This window comes from Sphaeramia orbicularis, chromosome 5 (genome assembly GCF_902148855.1).
Source record: "Sphaeramia orbicularis chromosome 5, fSphaOr1.1, whole genome shotgun sequence".
Classification (NCBI taxonomy): Eukaryota; Metazoa; Chordata; class Actinopteri; order Kurtiformes; family Apogonidae; genus Sphaeramia; species Sphaeramia orbicularis.
In genome coordinates, this window is record NC_043961.1 from 44,732,428 (window position 1) to 44,759,889 (window position 27,462).

The following is a 27,462-nucleotide window of genomic DNA, read 5'->3' on the forward strand; positions in this document are numbered from 1 at the left end:
CTCAAAATTGTACTTTGGTATCACTAAATTACTCTGAATCAATCAATTAATACTGAATCGAATCGAATCATGATTAATCGATTCAGAACCTTGTGAATCGAAATCAAATCAATTATGGAAATTGGCCATGATACCCAGCCCTATTACTATCATCACCAGTCCCAGTTTTTGCTGCATTGAAAGGTAAATCACCATTTATGCTGTTAGGGAGTTAGCTGATGTTTTTTCTAGCTAGGAAATGGTCCATGTGGTTCAATCAACCTCTATCTGTTTGAACTGGACTGAGAGAAGCTGCTGTTGTGTCATGTGTTAATATTAAAGACAAGGTGCTACTGACTTTTATCTGACTGGATGTCCATTAACTCCTATTTTGTGTGTGCGCGCGCACACACAGCCAGCCTCATCATGAACGTACAATTGTTGTTTGTTTTTTTCTAAAAATAAAAAAGAGCCAGATTCAGGTAAGATTCTAAGATCAACTCATATAACCTCATTTTTCACAGCAACCAAATATTCTATTACAATGATGTTGTAAATTAATAAATGTACCAGTGTATATCTCTTATTAGATATAAAACACATTGTTTGGTTATTTGCCTTTTGGTTAAAGCACAAAGAGAGGAGAGCAGCGAGATGCTTAACATATACACTGGTCTAAATTTTTTTTTTTTTTAGAAATTATCTGCCTCAGACATTAAATGTGCTAAATGTTACATATTTTAATTAGATTAATTGGAAAACAAATGACCAAAACTGGTTTGCTGATGTTTTGACGGTATACGATGGTGTGTTCTTCAACATATATGTTGGTTTCTGTCCATTTATACAACAGATTTATTAATGTTCCACTGATAGAATCTGTAAAGTGAATGTATTGTCATGTGCAGACAGTGTTTTCAAGTAGATCTGGTAGCTCTGACACTAATATTCCTCTGGAGTTAAACCCATTCTCTCGTATACTGTATATGTTGAGGAGCATGGAGGATTGTCTTCCACCAGCAATTAGAGTCACAGAGTTTCTCATACCCAAAAAACTGTATGCTTTTCTTTCACAAACGTAGGAATGATGGTCTGAAATTGCGTTAAATTGTACAAAAACAGTGAAATTTCTCTTGCCTGACCAGGCAGCACACTGGGTGCTCAGCACCCTAAACCTCTGATCCTAGAACCGTCCCTGGAAGAGACAAAAGCATATGCTCGAATTGTATTCATTGATTTTAGCTCAGCTTTTAATACTGTAAACCCCACCTGCTTCTGGATAAGCTGAAGGACATGAATGTTAACACTACATTGATTAAATGGTTCTATTCCTTTTTAACTAATCACACACAGCAAGTGAAGGTCAATCAGACACTGTCGGGTATTAAACACTGTAGTCAGGAGTACCACAAGGCTGTGTGCTTTCACCAATACTTTTCACACTGTACACCTATGACTGCAGGAAAGTACACCCCAACAATTTTATCTTTGAATTTGCAGATGACACAGCAATTCTGAGTCTTCTGCATAAGTACATGGACACTTTTGTATACATGATGAGATCAACACATTTATTAAGTGGTGTGACAAAAACCATGTGGTTTTAAATGTGACAAAAACACAAGAGATGGTTCTTGACCCGAGGCAAGTGACCACACACGAGACAGTGGTCATTAAAGACCAGACCATCGATCAAGTGGCCACATACAGATACCTAGGGGTCCATATTGATAACCTTCTTTGCTGGAAACCACACACTAGAAAACTTGTGCTATAAACTGCAGCAAAGACTGTATTTTTAAGGACGACTGAGGCTGTATGGGGTCAGCAGCAGATTATGCTGACTTTTTACAGAGCTATTCTTAGAGAGCCTCATTAGATATGGCATCACAGCCTGGTTATGGCAACCTATCCGTCCAATTGAAGAACAGGGCTGGCCAGTATGCACAAAACAGCAATGAAGATTATAGGTATGAGAGAATATCAGTCCATAGATAATCTGTATTAACCAGTCAGTCATGAAACAAGGAACAACAAATCTCTTCAGACCCTACTCATCCATTGTCCTCCAAATATGAACTTCTTCCATCAGGAAGAAGATTTCGTAAGGCCAAAGTGCAAAACCAACCGCACTCAAATTATCATTTGTCCCAACGTCATTAAGCGCTGAACAATGTTAAGAACTAGTGCGATAGAGCAATGTGCAACAAAACACACAGCACTTCAGCACCTTTTTTTTTCCTCCCCTGCACTTTAGGCGTCTCTATGTTCTGTGTTTGTGATTGTCATGTGTAGTCCATGTCTGTGTTATATGGACAGACTATCATTGGTATAATATGCCATGTGATGATGTTTTTATCTGTCTTGTGAAGCAATGATATGTAGCACTGTGCCCAAAATGAATTTCCCCCAGGGGACAATAAAGGTTCTTTTACCTTCACTTTATTGAGAAGTGGATTTAGTTGAGTAGGTTACCAAATGCATAGCCCGCCACTGTTGGATATTAGGTCTGATATGGTTTGTATAAATGTTTAATTGTAAAAATGCAATAAACATTATTGTATAAAACTTTGTCTGAACATGTACATGTCATGTACACAAACCGCATATTACATCTGCTTGAATGAATGGGAGTCAATGGGCCACGCCTAGTCGGGGTCAGTCACATGAGTGTAAGTGCACGGCACGTGACATTGGACCCACTGGAGACATGGGGGACCTTGAGACCTTTCAAATAAAGGCCAAATATGTGGTGCCATGGAAATGGATATATTGTTCCTGCTCAGATTATTTTAGGCAAAGCTGAGTAACACCGGCGCAAGGCTATTGAGTCCGCAGTGTGCGCAGTGACGATGAAAATGCAGTGACGTGGTCACCTTTTCGCCACTGTCACCACTCTCACTCATATTCACATTCACAGCGTGAGACCTTTCCGAGCATGTACATGTCATGTACACAAACCGCATATTTACATCTGCTTGAAATGAATGGGACTGTAGAAGCCAATAACATAATACTTAACCAATAATGTAATAACGAACCCATAACGTAATAATCTGCCATTTTTAAAATGTAATAGGCCAATAAGTAATAACTGGTCAATACGTAATAAACGTCCTGAACGATAACGTAATAACTTTTGGCCAATAACCGTAATAAATTATACGTAGTAATGTTACTACGTTATTGGCTGGTTATTACGTTATGGCCTGGTAAAAAAAAAATCTTTGCAAATGTAATAACTGAGCCAATAACATAATATATATATTAATATCACTGTATTTAGGTTTTCATTATAGATATAACACTGTGATAAATATCTCTCTCTCTCTCTCTCTCTCTCTCTCTCTCTCTCTCTCTCTCTGTATTGTCTATTTAACTTGATGGTTAAAATAATCTCTAGTCCTGTCTGCTGTCCTTAGCCTTTCAAACTATCTCCAAACGAAGTCGAAGCATACATGTTTGCAAACACGGACAATGGTATGATATGAAATATATATGATATTTATGACATGTAACCCGCTCTTGAAGAAAGTACTTTTTTTTTTTCACTGTTAACCCTATAAAGCCTGAACCATTAAATCATTGACAGAAAATTCTAATTCTTTAAAACCTTTATTGGTCCTTCTGAACAACCCAAAAAAAAAAAGTAAAATACTGATTTCTATGTATGAGTTTCAAATTGTATCATATCTGATACATTGCATCTCAGTGCTCAAATATTATGTTTTTGAACAAACAAAAAAAACAATACAACACAAACATATCTCACAAACTGGTAATTCCAAACATACATAAAACATTTTCCAGTGCTACTGTCATGCAGTAATGACAAATACAACAGTGGAAATGGCAGTGGAAGTCTGGAAGACATAACATTTCAGTCTTTCCTAATTTTGTGGTTAACAAATTTTATTTTGCATGGTGGGAGGCCTGAAAACAGTTTCTGTCCTTTTTCAGACAGAGATGCACTCGGCATTTCTTACTGTACAAATGCGAGCTTATAATCATATCATAATTATAGCGTAATCATTTTCAATGCCTCATCAACACTGTATTTTTTTTGCCATCTAAAAACACACATGCACACACAAAAAACAGGTTACTGTGTTTTCTCCTCTAAACTGGTCAGTTTCTAGTGAAAATCAGTAAGCAAAAGGAAGTTACTAGCAATGGTACCATGGCAACATCCACCTAGTCATCAATCATCATGATACAGCAAGTTGAATATGGGTGCTTCTATGAAACTGGTCCCTAAAAACAGGACATGGGGGCTAAACATTCAAACCAGATGTAGACTAATGTTATAAAGCAAGTTTGGAAGAACTTTGGGTCTATTTAAAAATAAATATTTACTGAGATAAATACATTATTTTTCCTATAAAATACGTTTTGATGATGGTGCATACAAAAATTCATGTCACCTGATAAAAAGGACATGAAAATTACACGCTACTATTTTTTGAATATCTTTTTATTTTCTTACATGTACATTTTGAGAATCGAAGTAAATATGCAAGGTAGAGTGTTTCATAAAAATAACCACTGTTGCAAAATCACTCACGATTTACATGTGTTGAAATGGGCAGGTTCCACATTTAACACAAATGGACATGATGGGTTCCACAAGAAACCTGGAACGAGACTGAGATGCATGAAAAACCTATATGTCTGGATTAGAAAAAACTAGAATCAACACATTAACATACTGTCTTTATTTAAGTCTATATAAAACCATTACAGCCATGTTTTCAGATCAAAATGACACCTAGGTAACTTTTCATATCCCAATTTGGGTCCTGAATTTCATTAAAAATTCATTAATTTGGGGATTTTTTGCATTTATCTGAGGTCATCATTAGGTATATCCTGGGGGAAATTGTTTTCATTCTCTTTTATTATTGGGTCTAAAAAACTGGAAAAGTGCCAGATACCAAATAAACCCAGTTTCAAAGAAGCACCCATATCTACATTTTTTGCACTAAATGTACCAAATTACCATGTACCAATTTAAACATTTATATAGTTACTTGAAAAATAAAAAAGAATTATGTTGCCTAATGACATGTACAATGCATGAAATGCAATAAAATACAAGTGACTGATTTAGAGTTACATGACCTCATATACCTGCTGTATCAATTTGATATGCCTTTTTCAACATGGTTTTACTAAAACATAGATTATGAAATATTGAGTAATTTCACATTGCATCAGCCCAGTAACTCTGCCTGTTGATGTTTCAATAAAAAAAAAAAATGTTTTCAGACCTTAACCTTTTCAAAAGTGGCAAAGTTCTTCTTCAAAAACCACCTGTGCCTCGTTCCTCATTAATGACAATCTTGTAGTGTCACTGGAAAGGCCTCCGGTGAACGAATTCCTCCCCCATGGTGGATTGTCTATGCATTGCATGTATCTAATTGTATACATAAGGTTTTTAAGAAAAAAAAATCACACTGATCATGTAGAGGGCTTCAAAACTCATGTATCAAATATGATACGTTTGGTGTTTGGTGTTTTAGGGTTAAGGATTTTTTGATTTCCCAAAATTGACCACTAGATGGCAGTGGTGGACATTGACTTTCTTCAGTTATCCAAACTTCCTTTCTTCCTTTCTAGCACATACTGTATGTTGAAAGTAATCAGTGATCAATTTTTTGGTGAACAGTTCATTTTGTTGAAATTCTTGCATATACCCTGTACAATCTTATATATATATATCTAATATTTAGTGCAAGAGGATATAACATTATTGAGAGTGTATTCAAAGTTAACTGACTATATACCTAGCTAACTGTTGGCTAGTTATTATCATTATTAATAATTACAGTTTGATAATATCAGGGGTTATAAACATTTTTAAGGGTTTGTCCTATATTTGATCTATTCATTTTAGTTGTTCCGTTCCACAAAATTTTACCAGATTCATCAGCTAAAACACACACAGATACAGATGCATTGGCACACCACACACACACACACACACACACACACAGAGAATATTTAGCATTTATATCTAATAAATGAAACTTAAATACAGTGATATTAATATATTATTACGTTATTGGCTCAGTTATTACATTTGGAAAGAATTCTTTTTTTTACCAGGCCAATAACGTAATAACCAGCCAATAACATGATAAGTTATTATGCTGGTGGCCAAAAGTTAATACATTATCGGCTCAGGACTTTTATTACGTTATTGGCCAGTTATTATGTTATTGGCCTATGTGGTGGAAAAATTTACTTTTTATATTTTATACTCTTTTAATATGTTATACTGTTAAGTACATGCTGAGTCATTGTTATGTGTGATGTTTACCACTCTGTAGCAACCCCGACTTGGGGACGAAGTTCTTACCTTGAGTTGAAACCCAAACACCTAAATGTCTGAATGTGTAGATAGAGGATGGCGCCTGTATTCAAGCAAGGTTAGAGTGAAGAGGTCCTCATGACCTCTTCACGGAGCAGAGAAGGAGTAGTATGGGGTGGTACGATGTACGTAAGGAATGACAGCATAGTTTGAGGGGGTTGGATTTGGTTCTATATAATCTTTAGTTTTCTCTTGTTTAGGCAGACTTCATTTACAGAGCTTTGTCTGTGATTGATTTCTCAATAAATGCATTTATTATTTTAACTCTAACTTTCTCCCTTTTTCTTTGTGTGAGTAACAGTTGAACGGTAAATTTCCACGACAAATTGGCGTTGTCGGCAGGATTCCGTGAGTGTGTTCGGACGGGGAACGGAGATTGGTGGACTGATCATCCTACGGGCCAAAAAGCGGCTGTAGCCCCGTGGTAAAACGACACCGCGGACGGGGGACCGGCTCCGAGCCCCGCCCGTCTCACCACTGGAATCTAGACTGAGTTCAACGACACAACACACGGTGAGAAAGTTACAGTTGGGGGTTGTGGGGTACTCCCTGTGGTCCAAACTCACGTCACTGGGCACGTCACTGAAATAATAGTGGTGTGCGATTCGGGTTTATATAATTAAAAAAAAAAAAAAAAAAAAAAAAAAAAGAGGAAAAAAATATATAGACCTGAGTCGGGTTGCTATTGTATGCAAATACAATAGGGTACAGGCGTTTTTGTGAGATTTTTTCGCCTTCAACCAAAAAGAAAATCGTATAAGGTTGCTATTGTATGCAAATACAATAGGGTACAGGCGTTTTTGTGAGATTTTTTCGCCTTCAACCAAAAAGAAAATCGTATAAGGTTGCTATTGTAGGCAAATGCAATAGAGTACAGGCGTTTTTGGGAGATTTTTTCGCCTGCCTTCAACCAAAAAAGAAAAATCGTATAAGGTTGCTACTGTATGTAAATACAGTAGGGTAAAGTTTATAACAAACTTGTAAGCGTTTTAGGTGATTTTTTCGCTGACAACTGAAAAGAAAAATCAAAAGGGTTTTTTAGTATTTTGTTCGCCGAGGAACAAAAACCGCTTAGGAGACGTTCTAAGTGTAAACATGGGAAACCAGCTGGTGAAAAGTGGCGGGGGTGTGGACAGGGAGGCCCCAATTCCAAAAATGATGAGTAAAAAATATGGGGAAATTGTGCTTGACTGTGCTGATTATTGGGTAAGCATGGGCATTTTTCCTAAAACGGGGACTTTAAGCATACAGAAGTTGAATGAGATGAAGGAAAAATTAGAGAAACAGTGGGAGGCTAAGAAAAAAGATAAGCGAATCAAGGTTAAGGATTATAAACAATGGGAGTCGTGTAGCAAATGTGTTGGAATGTGGTTGGAGGAGGCTGAGTGTAGAGATAGGAGAAAGAATGGTAAACAATTGGCAGGAGCGGGAGATGAAGGCGGGGCCGTGATAGGTAGAACAGACAATGCCTCGGCTCCGCCGCCGCTTTACAATACACTGCTTTCCCCTCCCCCTTGTGTCTCTGTGCAGGCTGCAAAAGTGGACCCGGATCTGGACGTCTGCCCGCCGCGCCGCCCCATCAACCCACATCCCCTCCAGGTTTTCTCGGTCGATACCTCCCATCCGGTACCGACACCACGAGCCCCCAGGGCCGGGGTCCTCCCATCTTCTCCACTGCGCATGCCCGACTCGACTGACCCCGCCCTGATGGGTGGGGCTGCTGATGAAAGTCTGACGTCTAAGACAAGAAGCGGAAGAGCATACCACCATGAGGGAGGCCCGGCGGGGCCTTCGACCTCACAGATGCCCATGGTGGAAGTCAGCGGGCCGGACGGGCCCATCTTGGTGTTCAGACCATGGACATTTGCTGACCTAAAGGAGAACGCTGCTTTTCTGCCTAATCCAGTAGATGACGGTGCGAAGTTCGCCACTGAGCTGCGGACATTCTGCCAAGAACACAGGCCCACCGGGGTCGAGCTCAGGCGTCTTCTAGGGGGTAAGATGGGCCCTAGTGACTTGGCAAAGATCCGGGATAAGATCCCCAGGGACGACCTGAGGGTTCAACAGACTGAGTGGGCACATGCCGAGAACGCTGTCTATAGGGAGGCGGTAGAAAAGCTGTGTACCGCACTGACAGAGGTTTTTCCCTCCCGGGGCTCACTGACGGCCTTGAGAGCCCTGAAACAGCAGCCTGATGAGACAGTGGAAGACTTTGTGTGCAGGGCCGAAGAGGAGTTCACCAAAAACTCCGGCTTGGCCCGCCCTTCCCCCTTGGGAGACAGCGCAGGCCCATGGGAGAAACTGCTTTGCCAGACCATGATGGACGGCTTTCTGAAAGACATTGGGACTGTCATTCGCTCCCACTACGTGGGCATGGCGCAAGTTTGTCGTCTGGAAGAGCTGGTGCGACACGCACATCATGCCCAGGATGTCGTCAGGCAGAGACAGAAAGACAGAGATGACAAACAAGCTAAATCTCTTTCCTCTGCTTTGACTCTGCTTGCCATGCCGCGTAACAATGGAGAGCGGCGTGGAGGGGGGAAGGGACCGGAAACCAGCCGTGGGCCGCCTGTTGCCGGAGGAAGGGGTGGTCCACCGTCACGTGAGGGGGCGTGTCACCTCTGTGGCCGGCAAGGACATTGGAAGCGGGACTGCCCACAGAGGAAGAGGAGGAGACAGCCACGAAGAGGGAACAGGGGCGGGGATTGACTCGCGGCCTTGAGGGGCGGACCTCCAGACTCGGATTCCACGCCCACTGCTGGGTCTGCAGCTCTGCCTCAGGGAGGAGGAGGTGACACACACACACATGCAATGATAGCAGACACACACACACACACATACGCTCAGCTAACTACTGACTCCTTTAAGAAACTCCCAGTGATTGAGTTTACTGTTAATGGTGTCAATTTGTCATTTTTAGTAGATAGTGGGGCTACATATTCTGTTATCAGGCATGCAGATCTAACACCTACACCACAGTTGAGTGGAAAAACTATTGTTTCTGTGTCGGCTGGGGGTAAACAGGACAGAGAGTGCTTTACTGTTCCGTTGACATGTGTTTCACAGGAATGTTCATTCCAACATTCGTTTTTACTCTCACCCATCTGTCCCATTAATTTGTGCGGCCGGGATTTGATGTGTAAATTGGGGGTAAAACTTGAATCGGGTCCAGAGGGGTTAATGATAACTCAGGGAAACACTGTCGCGGGCACAGGCTCACTCGCATTCTGTGTATGCACACACAATGCTTAGGTATGCGGTGGGGGCTCCGACTATGCATACCAGTGGAGGGTCGTTCTCCCCAAATTACGCAAAAAAATGGGTCGAATGTGCGCCACAGAGTTCAGCCTGGCGCCCATGTTTCACCCCCTGAGACTTATATTGCGCCTCTCATTTTAGTCCTGGTGGCCCTGATTCCACATACGAGGAAAAGTTTTTCCACACAACTTCTGATAAGCTCACAGCTGGGTATATGTTTTGGGATTCAGAGTGTTGTGCTTTGGTCTGTGTCTCTGACTGATAACCAACGTCTTTTCTACAGGCTTGATGACACACCGCACATTGCACTTTCCAAGCCACGTGGTATGGATTGGAAACACGTGGGCTCATGGATGAAAAAGGCCTTGTGGGTGTCTGATTGGCGTGCCACTGCTGACCCCACGTCATGTTCTCCCCCGGCTGGGGGGATTCAGGCAGAGCATGACATCAGTGTTTCACTGTCAGAAAACTGTACAGTTAGTAGATGATGAAACGCTCATAGTGTGTCTACATCTCCCACAGATCCCCCTCCCGCCTCTGTGCCACCCGAACTGGCTGATATCCCGTCTGGTGTCTGGGCTGCGGGTCCTCATGATGTGGGTCTCGTCCGAAATTGCCCACGGTCATCGTCACCCCGCGATCTGACTACAGGCCATGTCAGAAACAGTATCCTCTGAAGCAGGAAGCAATCGATGGCATAACTCCCGTGTTCGAAGCTTATTTGAATGCGGGAATTATAGTCCCATGTCCTGATTCACGGTCAGGACCCCGATTTTTCCTTTGAAAAAGGCACGGACCCCCCCTGACCCAGACACATGGCGGTTTATTCAAGACCTGCAGGCAGTAAACAAAGCCGTGGTTCCACGCGTGCCCACGGTTCCAAATCCACACACAATTTTGTCACAAATTCCGCCATCTGCGTCTCACTTTTCTGTTATTGACCTGTCGAACGCGTTCACATCTGTGCCTGTGCATGCAGATAGCCAATATTGGTTTGCGTTTCAGTTCAAAAACAAAATGTACACATGGACACGCATGCCTCAGGGGTATTGTGAGGCCCCAACCATTTACAATTCCATTTTGGCTGAGTCGCTGTCCCACCTTGACCTCCCACCAGGTGTTGCTCTTTTGCAGTATGTTGATGACCTTCTCCTTTGTTGTCCTTCTTCACAGGCTTGTGTCGAGGCCACAAGGTCGTTGTTGCTTCACCTGGGGAGGAGGGTCATAAGGTCAGCGCCAAAAAGCTCCAGTTTTGTAAACAGCAGGTTGTGTTTCTGGGGCACCTGATCTCTCAGAACCAAAGGCTCATCAATCCTAAACGGATTCGAGCCATTCAACATTGCTAGGCCGGTCACGAAAAAGCAGATGATGTCATTTTTAGGTATGACTGGTTATTGCAGGGCGTTCATTCCTGATTATTCTGAGCTCGAGCACCCTCTGTCATCATGTATTCATGGTAAGGGCCTGAATGCACATGATAGAGTTGTGTGGACATCTGAGGCTGAACAGGCGTTCACGTCTCTCAAAATGGCCTTGGGTTCTGCCCCTGCTTTGGCCCTCCCTGACCCGGCCAAACCATTCACACAGACTGTGGATGAGAAACGTGGGTTTATGTCTTCTGTTTTGTTGCAGGCTCACGGTGACAGATTACGCCCGGTGGCGTATTTCTCCACTAAACTTTACTCTGTGGCTGCGGGTCTTCCTTCTTGCCTCCGTGCCGTCGCTGCATGTGAAAAGGCTGTGGCTGCATCACGTGACATTGTTGGGTATAACCCTTTGACTGTGTTGGTTCCACATTCTGTCTCTGTCATTCTTTTAGAGCAGAAGACCTCACATCTGTCTGCAGCCCGGTGGCGCAGATATACCACCGTTCTGCTGGACATGCCAAATGTCACTGTGAAGCGCTGTACGACGCTTAACCCCGCCACACTACTTCCGACTACTGAGGATGGAGAACCTCATTGTTGTGAGGCCGCGTTGGAGCAGACATGTTCCCCTCGCCCGGACATCTCTGATGTGCCCTTGTCAAACCCTGACTTTGTTTTCTTCACAGATGGTTCTTCTTTTAGGGACGCGTCTGGCACGAACAGGGTTGGTTTTGCGGTGTGCACGTCCGTCGACACGGTCTCCTCAGGCCCCTTGCCCTCACACTATTCAGCACAGGCGGCTGAGCTCGTCGCTTTGACGGAGGCCTGTAAGTTGGCTGAGGGCCATTCTGTCACTATCTTTACTGATTCCAGGTATGCCTTTGGTGGGTGCATGACTTTGGGGCCCTGTGGAAGCACCGTAGATTTTTGAAGTCCGATGGTAAGCCGATTCTGAATGCATCTCTTGTGGCACATCTGTGGATGCTGTTCTTCTCCCTTCTGCTATTGCAGTTGTGAAATGTCAGGCGCATCAGAAGGAAGACACTGACGTCACGCAGGGGAACTCCCGAGCAGACGCAGCTGCCAGGGCTGCTGCGTCCTTGGAGGCCGCCTCCTCCTTCTTGTCTCAGCAGTCAGAGGGGGCCCCTCCCGCGTCAGTGTCTGACACACAGTCCTTTGCCACTCCTGATGAAAGGCGTGTTTGGGCCTCGTGTGGTTGTGCACTGGATTCTTCTTCTGTGTGGCGTGCTGCTGATGGGCGACCTTGTCTACCCAAACATTTCTTCCCCTGGTTTGCTAAGTTGACACATGGCGTAGATCATGTGTCTAAGGGAGGAATGTTAGATGCTATAGCACAGTATTGGTTCACGAAGGGGTTTACAGTGGTTGCAGAGAAATTTTGCAAGAAATGTCTTATCTGTGCTGCTCATAACACTACAAAGTCTTTCCCATGTCGCTCAGCAGGTCACGAGCAACCACACCTCCCCTTTGACCACCTTATGATGGATTTTGTGGAGCTGTCTCCAGCTGAGGGTAAAAAGTATTGTCTGGTGATGGTAGACATGTGGTCCAAATGGGTTGAATGTTTTCCTGCAAAACATGCAGACAGCTCCACAGTGGCTAAGGCTTTGTTAACTGAAATTTTGCCTCGTTGGGGGATCCCAAAAAGGATCTCATCAGACAACGGTACTCACTTTGTGAACACAGCACTAACTGAGTTAGGGAAAATGTTAGGTTTTGATCTCAAAACACACTGTGCATACCATCCACAATCAGGGGGGGCTGTTGAAAGGGAAAATAGCACCCTAAAATCAAAACTAGCTAAATGCTGTGAGGAAACAGGCCTTAACTGGGTCAAGGCCCTACCTCTGGTTCTCATGCAAATGAGAATGAGACGTAGGACTCGAAGTGGGCTGAGTCCGTTTGAGATTATGTTTGGGAGACCCCCATATACAGGTCTCCAGGCCCCCCAATTAAGCACCGGGATGACATCATTGTTGGAGCATGACATGTTGTCTTATTGTAGGAAACTCTCCTCTGAATTATCTCAAGTACAGGTATTGGTGAAATCAGCATTACCGGTTCCTGCAGAGGGGCCGCTCCATCCGCTGCAGCCAGGGGATTGGATCCTGGTGGGACTTCAGGCGAAAGCACTGGAAGCAGCGCAGGTGGCGAGGACCTTTCCAGGTGCTCCTGACGACGCACACAGCGGTCAAGGTTGCTGAACGTGCCACGTGGATCCACGCAACCCACTGTAAGCGGTTTCAGGGAGAACCGCCAACTGCTGCGGCCAAGGACGGGCCGGAGCACTGTTTATTGTTGTTGTTACTGTTCTGTTTTGAATGTGTTTGTTTCTGTCTCATGGTCTGTATCAATGTTTGTTTGTGTATAACCCCTGTCCTGTTCTCCCATCAAGGAAACATCCGTACAGCAATAAAATAATTAAATCCAACCAATAGGGGGAATTGATCTAAGGTTCAAAATCCTCATAGATCAAAACTGTCAAGCAACTCATGGCCCCAGTACACTTATATTGGAAGCCAAATTGCTGAACAAGACAGGGTTAAAAAAAAAAAACAGGAAAGTCAAAACACTATCAAAATTGTAGATTAATTTAATTGTAGACAGGTAATCGAAAAAATAATACCTGTTATTTCAAGTTTAACAGTAGTATTTTTTTAAGCCAAACCACTTCTTCTATTCTTTAATACTTGTTTCTGAAAACAGTAAAGACCAAACATTCATGAACACTGTTGTAAAATGAAGCATGTGATAGTGCAAACATGAGGCCAAACCCTAACATTAATCTTTTGTTAGGGTTCTTCAACATACCCTCCAGCCCAGCACCACCCACTGAACAATGGCCATCAACAACCCAAACTGCCCTGGTCAGCCTCGCTCTACTGGCCACAACCAGCCCCGGCAGGCCAGAGACGAGGCAGACACACCCAGGAGAGAGGCTCTGACCCCGGGCAGATGCAGAGGCATGAGCCCTTCCAGACCACCAGATGGAGCAGAAGGAGCGTGAGGAAGAGGAGAAGAAGAAGAGGAGACGGAGGAGAGGAACTGCCGAGACAAAACCAGAAGGAACCAGCTCACTGAAAAAAGAGGCAGATGAGGAGGACAGAGGGGGGATGGAGAGGAGGAGGAAGAGGGGAAAAGAAAGAGGAAGAGATGGATGGAAGAGGTAGGAACTAAACAGGAGGTCAGAAGAGACAGGAAGACAGACGAGGAAGGGATGAGAAAGAAAGACAAAGACAAAAATTGAGAAGACAAAAGACTTGCTGACTTAAAACAGCAGTGGACAGTCAGCAGACACAGGAAAAGACATTTATACCCCTCTCATAGGGTTTTCAGACAGGTAGGGGGTAAATATGTGACTGACAACTAGGGATGTCCGATATTGGCTTTTTTGCCAAAAACCGATATGCTGATATTGTCAAACGCTTAATTTCCGATTCCGATATCTACCGATATCGCTGCCGATGTATGTGGGATATTAAACTAATTTTAGGTAACATCACATATCTCCTGTCATGGAATTAACACATCATGCCTAATTTTATTGTGATGCTCCGTTGGATGCATTCTCAAATGCAACAAGGCTTTCAAAATGTAAACACTGTCTGTGCAAAGAATACATACTTCAACTTAACTCTTTCCTCGCCAGAGCATTTTCCAGTGAGTTGGTAGCCAGTGCCAGCCTTTTTGGTCATTTTCACTAATCTTTGGAAGCTGACTGAAAATGTTGTGTTAGGAGTATGTGAACACTGAATACATCAAACAAAAGAACATAACTTCAACTTTTAAACACAAGAAACAATTTTATTCTATCTTCATTCGTTCATAAGATATGAACATTTGAATATTGGTCATTTTCAGGAAAAAAATGAATTTTGAGCAAAAAACTGAGAAAACTGCATTTTTTTTCCCCAAAGATGTTGATTTTCAAAATAAAATTGATTTCTTATTTACATTTTTGACTCTTTCTCATTTACCAACAGTAAAACTGTATTCCAAATCACAAAATAAAATAATAACAACAATAATAGTAAACAGTTCTAAGATATCCCATCGTTCCACAAAATATTAGAGGAATCCACACCAAACTTTAGACCAAACATCTTCTAAAGCACCAGGTTTCTTCTAAACTTTACACATTTACATACATCAGTTATAAGTCTTCCACATATTAGTTTAGTTTTTTGATATAAACACTTCAATATTCCTCATTTTCAAGAAAAAAAGAAACAAATGCATTAAATACTGTAGATTTCTGGCTTTTCCTTGGCTGTACCACATCCTCCTGTTGGACCACCTACTGTGTTTGATCTGGAAAATAATTATATGGACATCTAGTTATTTATCTCTGTATGAATATATGTAATGTATTTATTTCATACTAAAGCCAAATCCAACAGTGTCTTACCTGTGTCCTGCTGACATTATACAGCTGAATCTGTTCTGTGTCCTCAGTCTGAATCTGAACTCACTCTAACAGATGCAGACTAGCTGTCCTTTGTCTTGTCCCATGTCTGTGTGTCTGTCTTCTTCTTGAATGTCCTCTATAAATGTCTCTTTTTCTCTTCCTCCTGTCTCTCATTTTCTCCATGTCGCTCCGTGCCCCCCCCCCCACTTCGTGTCGGACCCTGAGCCGCTCCGTGTTTCCCGTGTTCTGTGTCCATCTCCTCACCTTCTATTTCTCCGTTCCTGTCTCTAAATGGTTCTTCTGTAGCTCCATCATATATTGAACTGTCAGACTCTGTCTCCATAATCATCTTTAAGGCTTTTGAAACTGTGCGCAGTTTCCTGCACAGTCTGCACTTCCTCATGCAGTGACTGCCCGCTGGGATGCGTTGCCATGGGATATGGAGACTCCAGTGCAAAAACATTAAACCCAGTCCGTCATTTTTTTCCGAAAAAGCTGCTTAATTGTTTGTTTTTGGACTAAGGAAAGTAATTCACATGATCCGCAACAGCTTCAACTACAGTATAACAGTGAAAACACGGAGTGACGGAAAATCTTGTCATTGGTGGAGAAAGAGTTAAGTTGTGGAAAAAATGCCATATTTATTTATTTTCTCTCCCTCCCTCCATGAGTCTATTACAGTGTGGCAACTCTACTGTACAATTTTGAAAACTGCACATTTCTTTCAGCTACAAACAATGCTTCATTTACGCGTCAGTAAACTGCTGGTGAAATCAAGGCATTATTTTATCGGTTTTAATGATAGGCAAAAAAAACGATACCGATATTCACTGATATTTCATTTTTATGCCAATATCAGGCCGATAATATCGGTGGGCCGATATTATCGGGCATCCCTACTGACAGCTATAATTACAGATCACTGTTCAAATAAAAGAAAGATGCAACTCTGCAAAATGACATGAGCAAACATGAATGTCTGGAAAAGTGTCTTCATTTTGTTTTGGCTTAACAGTTTTAATCTGTCTTTGTATTTATTCTCTTGATTTGGAAAGAAAGGATGTAGAGAGAGTCCTAGCCCCAGAAGTACAGAGTATCAGTAAAACTCTGTCCAATGCTATAGCTAATGTGCGACCGCTCTTACTTTTTCATGTTCATTTAGTTTTATTGATTAATCACTTTGACTCAGGTGTTTGGTTCAACAGTTTTTCATTTTCTAATAAATTCAGAAATAAATGCTATTTCCAAGTGGTTCCATTTTACTCAAGAAATAAGGTAGGGGCGATGATGATGATCATTAGCCATTACCTTTTTTGCTCTATATCCTTATATTGACTTCTAAGCTTTAAAGGATCCGTGGGAAACTATGTCAGATATCATTTAAAATTACACATCTTTCTTCTGCAGCTCTCTGACTGGACTGCAAATTCTGCAAAATGAACAGTGGTTATATATGACACTTTGTTATGTTTGAACTCTCATGTACATTATGAGTGGACTATTGGGGATGAACAGATCTGAGTGTGTGTACCTGGTATCTTCAGGCTGAGGTCACACACACTCCCCACACTGGCGACAGACGCTGCTTTCTGTCGCCTGGTGATGCTCTCCCTGATTCGACCCTCGCCTGTCACCCGCACTGTGAACGGACTTCCTGTTGACACCAGAGATATTACACTTGTGAAAACTCAGATGAAAACCACAAAAAAAGTTAAAAAAAAAAAAAAAAAAAACGAAATAAAATAAAATAAATTATGCAAAAATAAATGCAACAACTTCATAACACACTAATGAACAATGCAACATGAACTAAAACAAAAGAGAATATCAGGTACAACTAGTTTGGTTTTGTTTTCCCTGTAATATTAATGGTTATTGTACAAAAATAAAGTGTCTTTACACAAGAAAAGTATTGGGACATCTGCCTTTACACACATGAAGTTTAAAGCCACCCCTGGGAGCTTACATGACACTATCGGCTCTCTACAAACCAGGCACCCGGAGGTATTTTATGTGGTTGCAGGTGACTTTAACCACGTAAAACTGATGGACACTCTTCCTAGATTCCACCAACATGTCACCATATCCACGCAGGGGCATAACACACTGGACTGTGTGTATGCAAACATACGTGGAGCATACAGAGCCCTCCCCCGCCCCCACCTCAGCTTCTTCGACCACATCTCCATTCTGCCTATCGTCCCCTGGTGAAACGGTCCAGGCCCACAGTTAGGAGTGTCACTGTGTGGCCCAGTGAATCAGCCTCTGTGCTCCAGGACTGCCTTCAGTGCACAGACTGGCAGATATTCAGAGAAGCAGCCACACAGGAGGAGAAGGTGGACCTGGAGGAATATACTTCATCTGTCCTGGGCTTCATCTCAAAGGTGTGCTGATGATGTCTCAACCACCAAGTACAATTACCGTCTACCTGAAACCAGAAGCCCTCACTGAATGCAGATAGGTAACACTGCTCGAAGGCTAGGGATGCTGCCTTCATGGCAGCAAGAAGAGCTAGCTGAGCGCATTAGGAGGGCTAAAGCCTCCTTTGCACAAAAGATCCAGGGTCACTTCACCTCCAAAGAACCCTCGGAGCATGTGAAAGGCATTAAGTGCGATTACTAACTACAACACTAAGGATGCACAATGCCCAAAGGACCCCTCCCTGCCCAGATGCCCTCAACCGGTTCTGTGCCCGCTTTTGAGGACCCCAACAACAACACTGCCAGTGGCAGACTCACACCACCGCCTTGATGACATGCTCCTCAATGTGACCCCAGCGAATGTGAATTAGGGGTGCAACGGTACAGGTATCCTAGGTTTCAGTCCATACCGCTGTTATTGAGCCACGATTTCGTTCAGTTTCGGTACGTGTTGTGTGCGTAAAAAGAACAGGTCTTTTTCACCCAAAATTATATTTTATTTTGCTTGTCAGCAAAAACTGAATTTCACAGTAGGAAAAAATATACATCAGTGTACTGAATGAAACATCACTTTCTGTACTGAACAATATAACCCTTTCTTATTCCTTGACTACTATATAAAATAGGCATGTGCACACATAAGACCCAAAGGGAGCTTTTTTAAATAGATAAATTCCTGTTCTGCATAGTATGTACAAGACAATGGCAGTATAAAAAATGCCACGGTTATCTACCGTACGCATTTCCTTGTAATAGTACGTCAAGGCCTTGTTTGTGTGTCAGAGTCCTACACCAGGTCGGGTACACCGGGCTGGGGTACATCGGGTCATGGGCATGGGCACGGGTAAAATTAAATGAAATGCGGGCGGGTTAGCAGGCAAGGAAGTTAAAAACTAAAAGAAGATTCATAGTTGAAACTAATTTGCAGGACATTTAATGATGATGATCATCTAATTTCACCATGGTTGATCCACAGCCAGTTTGTTTATTTTGAAGTGAGCTTCACCTCTGTTTACATACAGCCACAGACGGCATTGAGCAGCCACATCCTAGAGATTTCTGATGGCGTGCAATTTAGTCAAAAATAAATCCCTTAAAAGTGAGTTACTGTGTTGACAATGTGTTTAATCACAGGTCAGGTTGTGGATCTAATGTACGTGTATACAGGTGGGTGCAAGTTTGCTAGCAGACACTCTTGTCTCTGTGCTGTCTCTCACTGAGGGGTGGGGCTTCCCCAGTGCTGCTCGCTTACAGCATGTCGAGAGAGAGAGAGAGAGAGACCGACAGACAGACAGACAGACAGGCCCACACACAGTGGCCTGAAAAGCAGTGTATAAAGCACCAATGCAAAAATCATTGCAAAACGAAATCCGTAAGGTGTGGATTGTCCCGTGCAGGGCGGACCAAAACGGTACACAGTTTTCCCAAGTACCGTTGCTCCCTAATGTGATAAGACCCTGCAAAGAATTAATCCCTGCAAGCTGCAGGCCCAGAAAACAATCCGCTTCAATACTATCATCCCACAGACCCTGGTGCAGAAGCTGAACATCCTGGGACTGAGCTCCTCACTGGGGAACTGGGTTCTAGACTTCCTGACCAGAGACCACAGATTGTAAGGATCCACACACCATCTCCTCTTCCATCACCCTCAGCACTGGCTTCCCCCAGAGCAGTGTGCTGAGCACCCTCCTGTTCACACTACTGACCTATGACTGCTCTGCAAAAACCCCCGAGTTGCCATATAGTGAAGTTTGCGGACAACACAGCAGTGGTGGGACCAGTTTTGGGAGGGTTACTTTTGAAATGTATTCCATTACAGATTGCAGAGTACATGCCGAAAAAATTTATCTGTACTGTAATCCGTTACATTACTCAATCTGAGTATCATAATCCAAATACTTGGATTATTTTCACGTTTTCTTGAATTTTAATACCATATGAAAGAAGCAAATCACACACCTACTAAATTTATTGTAAACAGAATTATTCTTGAGTGTTCTGTTTTAGAGCTGGCTGAATGTATTAGGCCAAAGCCTCATAAGCAGCATATTAATATGTGCCTGTACTAGTGTGGTGCACCCAGTGGGTGACCACAAAGGAGCTAATGTGTTATCTGAATATACACATTTTAATATTATACCCTGTGCTATATTCTGTTGGGTTTCCTGTTAATAGAAGCGCACAGTCTAGTTTAGAATGGGGGACACAATAGAATGGTTGTCCAGAGTATATAAGGCACGGACGTGTGCGTTCACCTCAGATTCTCTGTGGTAACGCTAACTGTCTTCATCTGTGTCTCCTATTTCCACCTGTATTAAAGGTCAAGTAATCTGTAAACTCTCAATACCCGACTGTATGAGTACTGTACTCCTGGTGGTGTATCAATGAACAATCCTACCATTGTTTTGAATGTTCCTCTGTGGGTTACTTGGTGTGATGTGGAATTCAGCGATCTGGTCGGCTAACGGTGGTAACCACATGTGCCCACTGCTATAGTTCACATAGCTAGCAGTAATGGCAAAGCTCGTCCATTGACAGTTAGTTCCCTGCTGACTAGGTCCAGCATTTCCATATGGATGTACTACCAATAATAGCACTAGACTAGCGTAAGCTTCAGTCTGATTGGTTTATATGACAATGTTGTCACAGTTAATAAATAACATGCACAGTATACGGTTTGACAAACGAAATAGGTTGTTTGGGTAAATGAGGGTAACATTTATGGTTATCCTCTGTTCATACACGATGGGCTATTTATAAAGTGTATTGTTAAAGTTACGGATATTTGGCCTGACTAGAAAGAGTACATTAATTATTAAGCCATTCAAACATAGCCTTATGACACAGATGTTTCGTTTATAGTGTATTTAGGGATTTTGAAATGATTTGATGTATGTGTAGTATGAATGATTTTCGATGCTCATCTAATTTCTATGAAACAGGTTGCTCTCATTGTTACCTGGTAATGTAATGCAAATTCAGAGTGTTTTCCAGTTTAATGTTATATGCAAGATTAAATGGACTTAAAAAAGACTATAGTGTTGACAGTATTAAGCTACTTATGATACTGAGTAGTGAATTGAAGGTGGTAAATTTATGAAAAATGTGTAGACAACTTGAATGTATTTTGGTGTATTCAATATATTTGTTGATAATAAATCAGATTCTCTGTGGTAACGCTAGCTGTCTTCATCTGTGTCTCCTACTTCCACCTGTATTACAGGTCAGTAATCAACACCAACACTTTAAATTTGTTAATACTGGTCTCCTTGCCTGGGACCTGTAACACTAGTACAACCAAAAGCAAATTATAGATGTTTTGTCTGGTTACAGAAAAAGAACCAAAAAGGCATTCAAAATAAACAGAAATTGTCTGATTGTTATGACTCAGTGCAAATAGAAATTAAGCATGCAATAAAAAAAACAACTGAATAAACCAATAGCTTCACAACCTTAGTAAACAACATATTCCAACAGAAAACCATTCTGTCCAGACTGTGTTGTGCCTTTGGACTGATTGGTGCCAACTCGGTAACACAGAGAGAGGGGGCATATTTCACATTTGGAGAATTTGCTGTGTTGTGGCATAAATAAAACTTTTTTTTTTTTAGTAAGTTTCAATTAAATGGTTGTTTAAATGCATTAATATTTTTAGAATTTCAATATTTTATGTTCAGATTTTAACAATTCAAATTTTGAAGGGTTTTGTCATTGATTTTATACAACATTACAGTAACACTTATTTATGTGTTGTGTTTGTGCTGTGTGAGTCATGGAGTTGCAGAACTGGTCAGCAGTTGGGATTCTTGGTAAGTTAAACCCCCTTTTGGCTGATGAAATTAGTACACTTTCACAAAAGTGGAAGAAGCGAACACGAAGCAATCTGTCGCTCTGGCCAGCGGACGGCACGTTTGACATAAGTCAATGTAGAGAGATAGAGGTTTTGATCAAAAATCACAAGACAAAAGACCTAAACGCACCCAGAAACATGATAGAGCGTTAGCTATTTTGCTGTTTTTTGAAAACCAAGGTAAAAAAAAAAAAAAAAAATGAGGGAGGCCACAAAAAAAAAAAAGTAGGAAAAATGTTTAGAGAAATAAGGGTGATATGACAAGAGTACATCTCCTCCTTCTTAATCTTCTCAGATGCCATTGCGTAAGGTAACCTTCGTGGGGGACTACGTGATGAAATCTGACAAGGAAGCAGTGCTCGATTTAGCAAAAGCATCAAAATCACAACAAGAGGATGAGCTGCCTCTGCCTTGGCAGAAAATGGGAAAAAAAAGGTGGGCATACGAGTGGGTATAGTACCAGGGTGAAACGCAATTTGCAAATGGCCAAAGCAAGAGGAAAAGAAGAGGACAGTGAAGAAACTGAGGGATGTGATTCATTTGCAATGTGGAATTTTCTCAGCTGCCACCTCCTACTACCCAATGATCAGAGCCAACTATGGTAAGAGGAGGGGAGAAACCAAAGGTGTCCATGGGAGGCCAGGTGGGCAAAGCCATACTCAAGCATCAAGATAAGATGGATGGGCTACCACCTTCATTGATACCAGAAAAGGTAATTTCACAGACTAAAACATCTACGCTATCCGCTAGTGATGAAATGATGGAAGAACAAGGACAAGTGAATGGTGAAATGACATTACGCATGCAGGGACCACCTGTTATGTCAACAGTGCTGGAGGATCCAATGTACCCTCTGCTGGCTAAAAGTCAGAATCTGCAATACTTCCTCCAGGTTACGATGGATTTGGAGGGATTAATACGACTTTCTTGCATCCATGATGGAGCAGGTAAATGATAGCAGCTTTTGAGGAAGAGCCAATTGCTACCATCTTGGCCATGGGAGATCTGAAAGCCATTTGGGGAAAGACTGTGGGGAAAAACGAGATGGAAGAAATTTTACGTGCTGCTAGACTTCAGCAGTACGTGGGCACTCAAGTACATGATGGAGACATTTTCCACCAATATCGTCATGTGCTGTGGACAGCACCGAAACAACGCTATCCTGCTAAAAGCCAGCTGGACAGCATTGTTATTTTCCCCATCAAAGGTGATGAGAGTCCACAACCCTATGTGCATAATACCTGAAAAGGATAGGTCAGAAAAACCGGTGCCCAGCCAGACCAAGACGTCTTCCATGATGTGGCTCTCAGGAAGATACTAGTTGATTGATTGTCGATGGCGGCTCAGAGCAGACTGAATGAAGCAGTGGTACTGTATACTATGGCATTCAACCAGTGTACAGATTATCTGGTAGACACTGTGACAAAAACCTGAGTCAAACTTCTCCGCCAAAAGCAAGCTGAAAAAGAAGCCGTGAGAAAATTGACGCAGCAGCAGCTGACAGAAGGAAATAAGAAAGTGCAAGCAGTTGTGGCATCAGCTGATATACCAGTGTGTGCTCCAATACCTGCATCTGTGATTACTGCCCAGGTGTTATATGTGCAGCCCGAAGGCTGGGAAGGAGGTACTGCGATGGGACGAGGCAGAGGGATGACAAATGGAAGGATGGATAACCGCAGGTGGGGTGGAACATCGCCCAGATGCTTCAATTGCAGAAAACTAGGTCACATATGCATGAATAGCAGAGTGCCCTGGAGTAGTGGGCCCGAACATAACATGCAGGGGCTGAACGGTATTGGCCATGGTGTTCGGGGGCCAGTGAACCCCTGGCAGGGACCCCCGGCTGGTTACTAAGGGGGCCTTGAGGATCTTGGCTTGTAGAGATGATGGCGGACTAAGTGGTTCACAGTGATTGCTTTGTATTCTACATTTTTTAGCGTGCCGCTAAGTCCAGCTAGGAGGCATTCGTTTGCATTCATGTATAGAAATCAGTCCTATATGTACACATGTATGCCACAGGGTTTCAAACACAGCCCTCCTGTCTTCAGTAAAGTGTTGAAGGAGGACATGGCTGATCTGGCTGATAAAGTTACCAGCACAGTCATCCAGTACGTGGATGACCTCATCTTATGTGTACCAGACTTGGAAACCTGTCATAAAGACTCCATGACCCTGTTAACTATGCTTGCTGAAAAAGGCCACAAGGCTTTTCTGAAAAAATTGCAGTACTATGTGGATCAGGTAGAGTATCAAGGTAGGTTGATTAAAGAAGGGACCAGTCTCTCCCTCCTAGCTGGAGGCCGTGTCAAATGCCCCCAAGCCTACCATTGTCAAAGAAATGATGACATTTTTGGGTATGACTGGGTATAGCGCAGAGTGGATTGATGGATACTCCACTATTGTACAGCCCAAGAGAAACATGATTAGAAAGGGGAGCTGACAATCTGCGGAGTAAACTAACGTGGACTTCAGAGGGGTGTGTAGCATTCAAAACCATCAAAACCTTGCTCCAGCAGGCACTGGCATAGACTCTTCCAGACTATTACAAACCACACTGAAAAAAATGACTTTGTGGTGTAGTAACATTTACAAGGTTAACTGTTACAATTTTAACTTTCTATTTGAAAGTATCTGTGAGAACTGGAATTATTTAAGTAAATCCTATATATGCCATCCATGTAATAAATAAACTGCGCGGGAAGAGTAAGTTTCATTATGTATTTCACGTAATATTCAAAGGTTTCATAGTCATTACAATGAACTTAGAAATACCAAGTAGGTTTCAATTGTGCTGCGTGTTTATGAGCCCGTGCATGCGCCTTGTGACGCGCATACAGGACGCATGTGCATATTTGTCCGCCAAAACACAAGAAGACAACGGTCAGGTTTAAGGTAAGACATTTGGGATTTTTCTGCATATGTAACTTAACGGAGTTAATGTAATAATATGATAATATAAACTGTAATATTTGCCATTATCGCACATCACGTAAATTTTAATTTTAATAGTATTTTGGAGTATGCTTGTGCAAACATCTTGCTAAATTAGCCATTAACAGTCAGACATGCTAACAACCAGCACGTTTACAATGAATACCTCCAGACCGGAGCAATACACAGCCTTCAACAACGATGACAGAGATCATTACAATGCCGAGGTGATTCCTGGTGGACTGACTGCTGCAGCTTCTTTACTAAACTGATAGTTAACTGCAGCTAAATGTAGCCGCATCGCTAGCATTAGTTAGCACCGTCGGCGCTAATGTTAGTTAGCTCTGTGAGCACTCTCTCTCTCCTCTCTCCTGACTCATCTGAGTTGTCCGGAGCCAAACTCGGCAAGAAATCCACCTTGGCTCTGTATTCCCTTGTCATCAAATTAACCGCCGTCGTGTTGGAGGCTGTGTGTATTTTTTTTGTGTGGTTTCACGGTCCCTGTCAGAAGATTAAACAGGAGGTGTAGGATTTGCTTGTTTATGTTGTGCACTGGCTGGCTGTACCATATCGTGCCGCCATGACGTCATGAGGCTACATAGCTGCCGCGGTGGCGTTTACCCCGCCTTCAAAGTAAGGGTGCTGTCGGAAATGCAAGCTCAAATGAGACAAAGCCTCTTCTCTGTCCTCTCGGTGTTTCAGTTATGGAGCAAATCATTAAAAAAAATACTCATTGATTTTTAAAAACCTTAAAATTGTCAAATTGGCATTCCAACTTCTTGATGTGATAAGTGATTGATACTGTCAAAGTGCACCAGATTAATTCATTTAGATTGCAAATGTTCAAAATTTGGTGGTTTGACAGTGGTGCAGTTTATTTTTGTTACATGATTCTGTAGTTTTAATGTATTATTTTGTCTTTGTTTTTTATCCTCCCCAAAGCAACAACTTTCTGCAGCTGACACAGTGCCCTCTCAAGCAGCAACTACAGTAAGCAGTGTCACAAGCAAAGCGATCTGGCTACTCAGGTAAAAATAAATGTGTAGTGCTTTATATTTCATAAGTACATCAGTGATATTTTAAATATTTTGACAGCGGTACAGTTTATTTTGGTTACAGTACACAATTCTGTAGTTTTAATGTAGTATTTCTTGCAGTGTTCTGTAGTTTTAATGTATGATTTTGTCTTTGTTTTTTATCCTCCCCAAAGCAACAACTTTCTGCAGCTGACACAGTGCCCTCTCAAGCAGCAACTACAGCAAATAGTGTCACAACTACAGCAAACAGTGTCACAATGTTCTAATAAGCATGTCTTTTAAGATGCACTGAAGATTCCTGAAGCATGTCAAATGTGTTATTTTTTTTCAGGGTGAAATATACCTTGTTGTTTTGCAATGCAAACCCTGTTGGACAATATTTCATTGAAAAAAATATTTTTTCACTCAAGAAAAATAAAAGTGTTAAATTAAAACAGTTGCCTCATTTTTTTTAAGTCATTGTTTCGATAAACAAAATATTATGAACAAATTTAGGCAATTAAAACTGCAGAAAAACTATGTAAAATGTTGTGTAAATGTTACTTATTTATAGTCCATAAGTAAAGTTTACAAAAGTATTTTGAAATTACCTTAAAAAGCCATTGATTTTAGGTGAGATTTTTCAGTTTGAAGCAGTCAGAGTCTAAGTAAAACTTACAAAGGAGAGAGTAAAATTCAATGATGATATTAATAATCAACAGTAAACTACCTGAGGTTTGCGAGTAAAATAAACTCATACCCGCAAGTAAAGTTTACTTGACGATCGCCCCTGTAGAATTTACTTGTAATATGTAAGTGCAAAAACTTTCCTAAGTTTTCTTAAGTAAATAATACTCCAATTTTTTTTCAGTGCATTTCAGTTGTTTGTGTCATGTCGTTAAGGTCATGCAGGGGGAATGTTAGGCCAGAGAACAGGGGTAGGCTGTCATGTTCAGCCAATTGCCTATTACTCTGTTGCACTGATGCTGGTGGAACTTGGTTTGCCAGATTGTTATCAGCACCTAGCTGCTGCTCATCTGTTGTAGGAAAAGGCATCAGCACTCGCAATGGGTTATCCCATAGAAATTTTGTCACATCATACAAATTGATACATTTGATTGAGAGAGGAAAATCTGTATTAACTGCACAGCGATTGACAGACTATCACTGATTGCTTGAGTATCCAGACGTGACAATGCACGTCTGCAGGGTGAAAAATCCTGCAGACTCCATTCCACTCCCAGTTTAGGGGGAACCACACAACTGTGTGGCTGAGTCAGAAAGGTATGCTAAACTACGCTCTGACTTGAGTGCCATTCCTTTGGAGTCTGCCAACCTGACATCATTTGTGGACAGCTCCTGTTGCAGAGATGGGAATGCTCTCAGGGTGGGGTTTGCAGTGGTTGAGTTAAAAAGTGGTGAGACTGAGATTGTTAAAATGCAAGAGTGTGTGCAGCCATGTTCCAGCCAGCTGGCAGAATTAAAGACTCTGACGTATGCATGTGAGTATGCAGAGGGCAAATGTGGTAAAGTTTAAACTGATTCTGCTTATGCACATGGGGTGTGCCACTTGTTTGGTGCAGCATGGAAGGGAGAGGCTTCAGAAAAACTGACGGCTCTCCCATCCAACACTATGACCAGACTATGAAATTACTGACGGCAATGTTGAAGCCAAAAGCTTTGGCCATCATAAAATGTGCTGCTCATCAGAAGAACAATTCATGGTTTGCCAAAGGAAATGCAGCAGCAGATGAGGCAGCTAAGCAAGCAGTTTCAATGATGACAAAGCCCTAATGGTGACTCATGCTGTGGACTTGGAGGAGAAAATGACCACCAAAG

At 42.1% G+C, this 27,462-nt stretch overlaps 1 protein-coding gene across 1 annotated transcript in view; it reads right to left on the reverse strand.

Annotated features, from left to right (window-relative positions):
- Positions 1-27,462, reverse strand: part of flnba (filamin B a) — a 290,646-nt gene that overhangs the window by 72,105 nt on the left and 191,079 nt on the right. Inside the window, 2 exon segments of the mRNA XM_030135348.1 lie at positions 10,712-10,819; positions 16,938-17,060. Of these exon segments, the coding sequence (XP_029991208.1) occupies positions 10,712-10,819; positions 16,938-17,060 (231 nt within the window).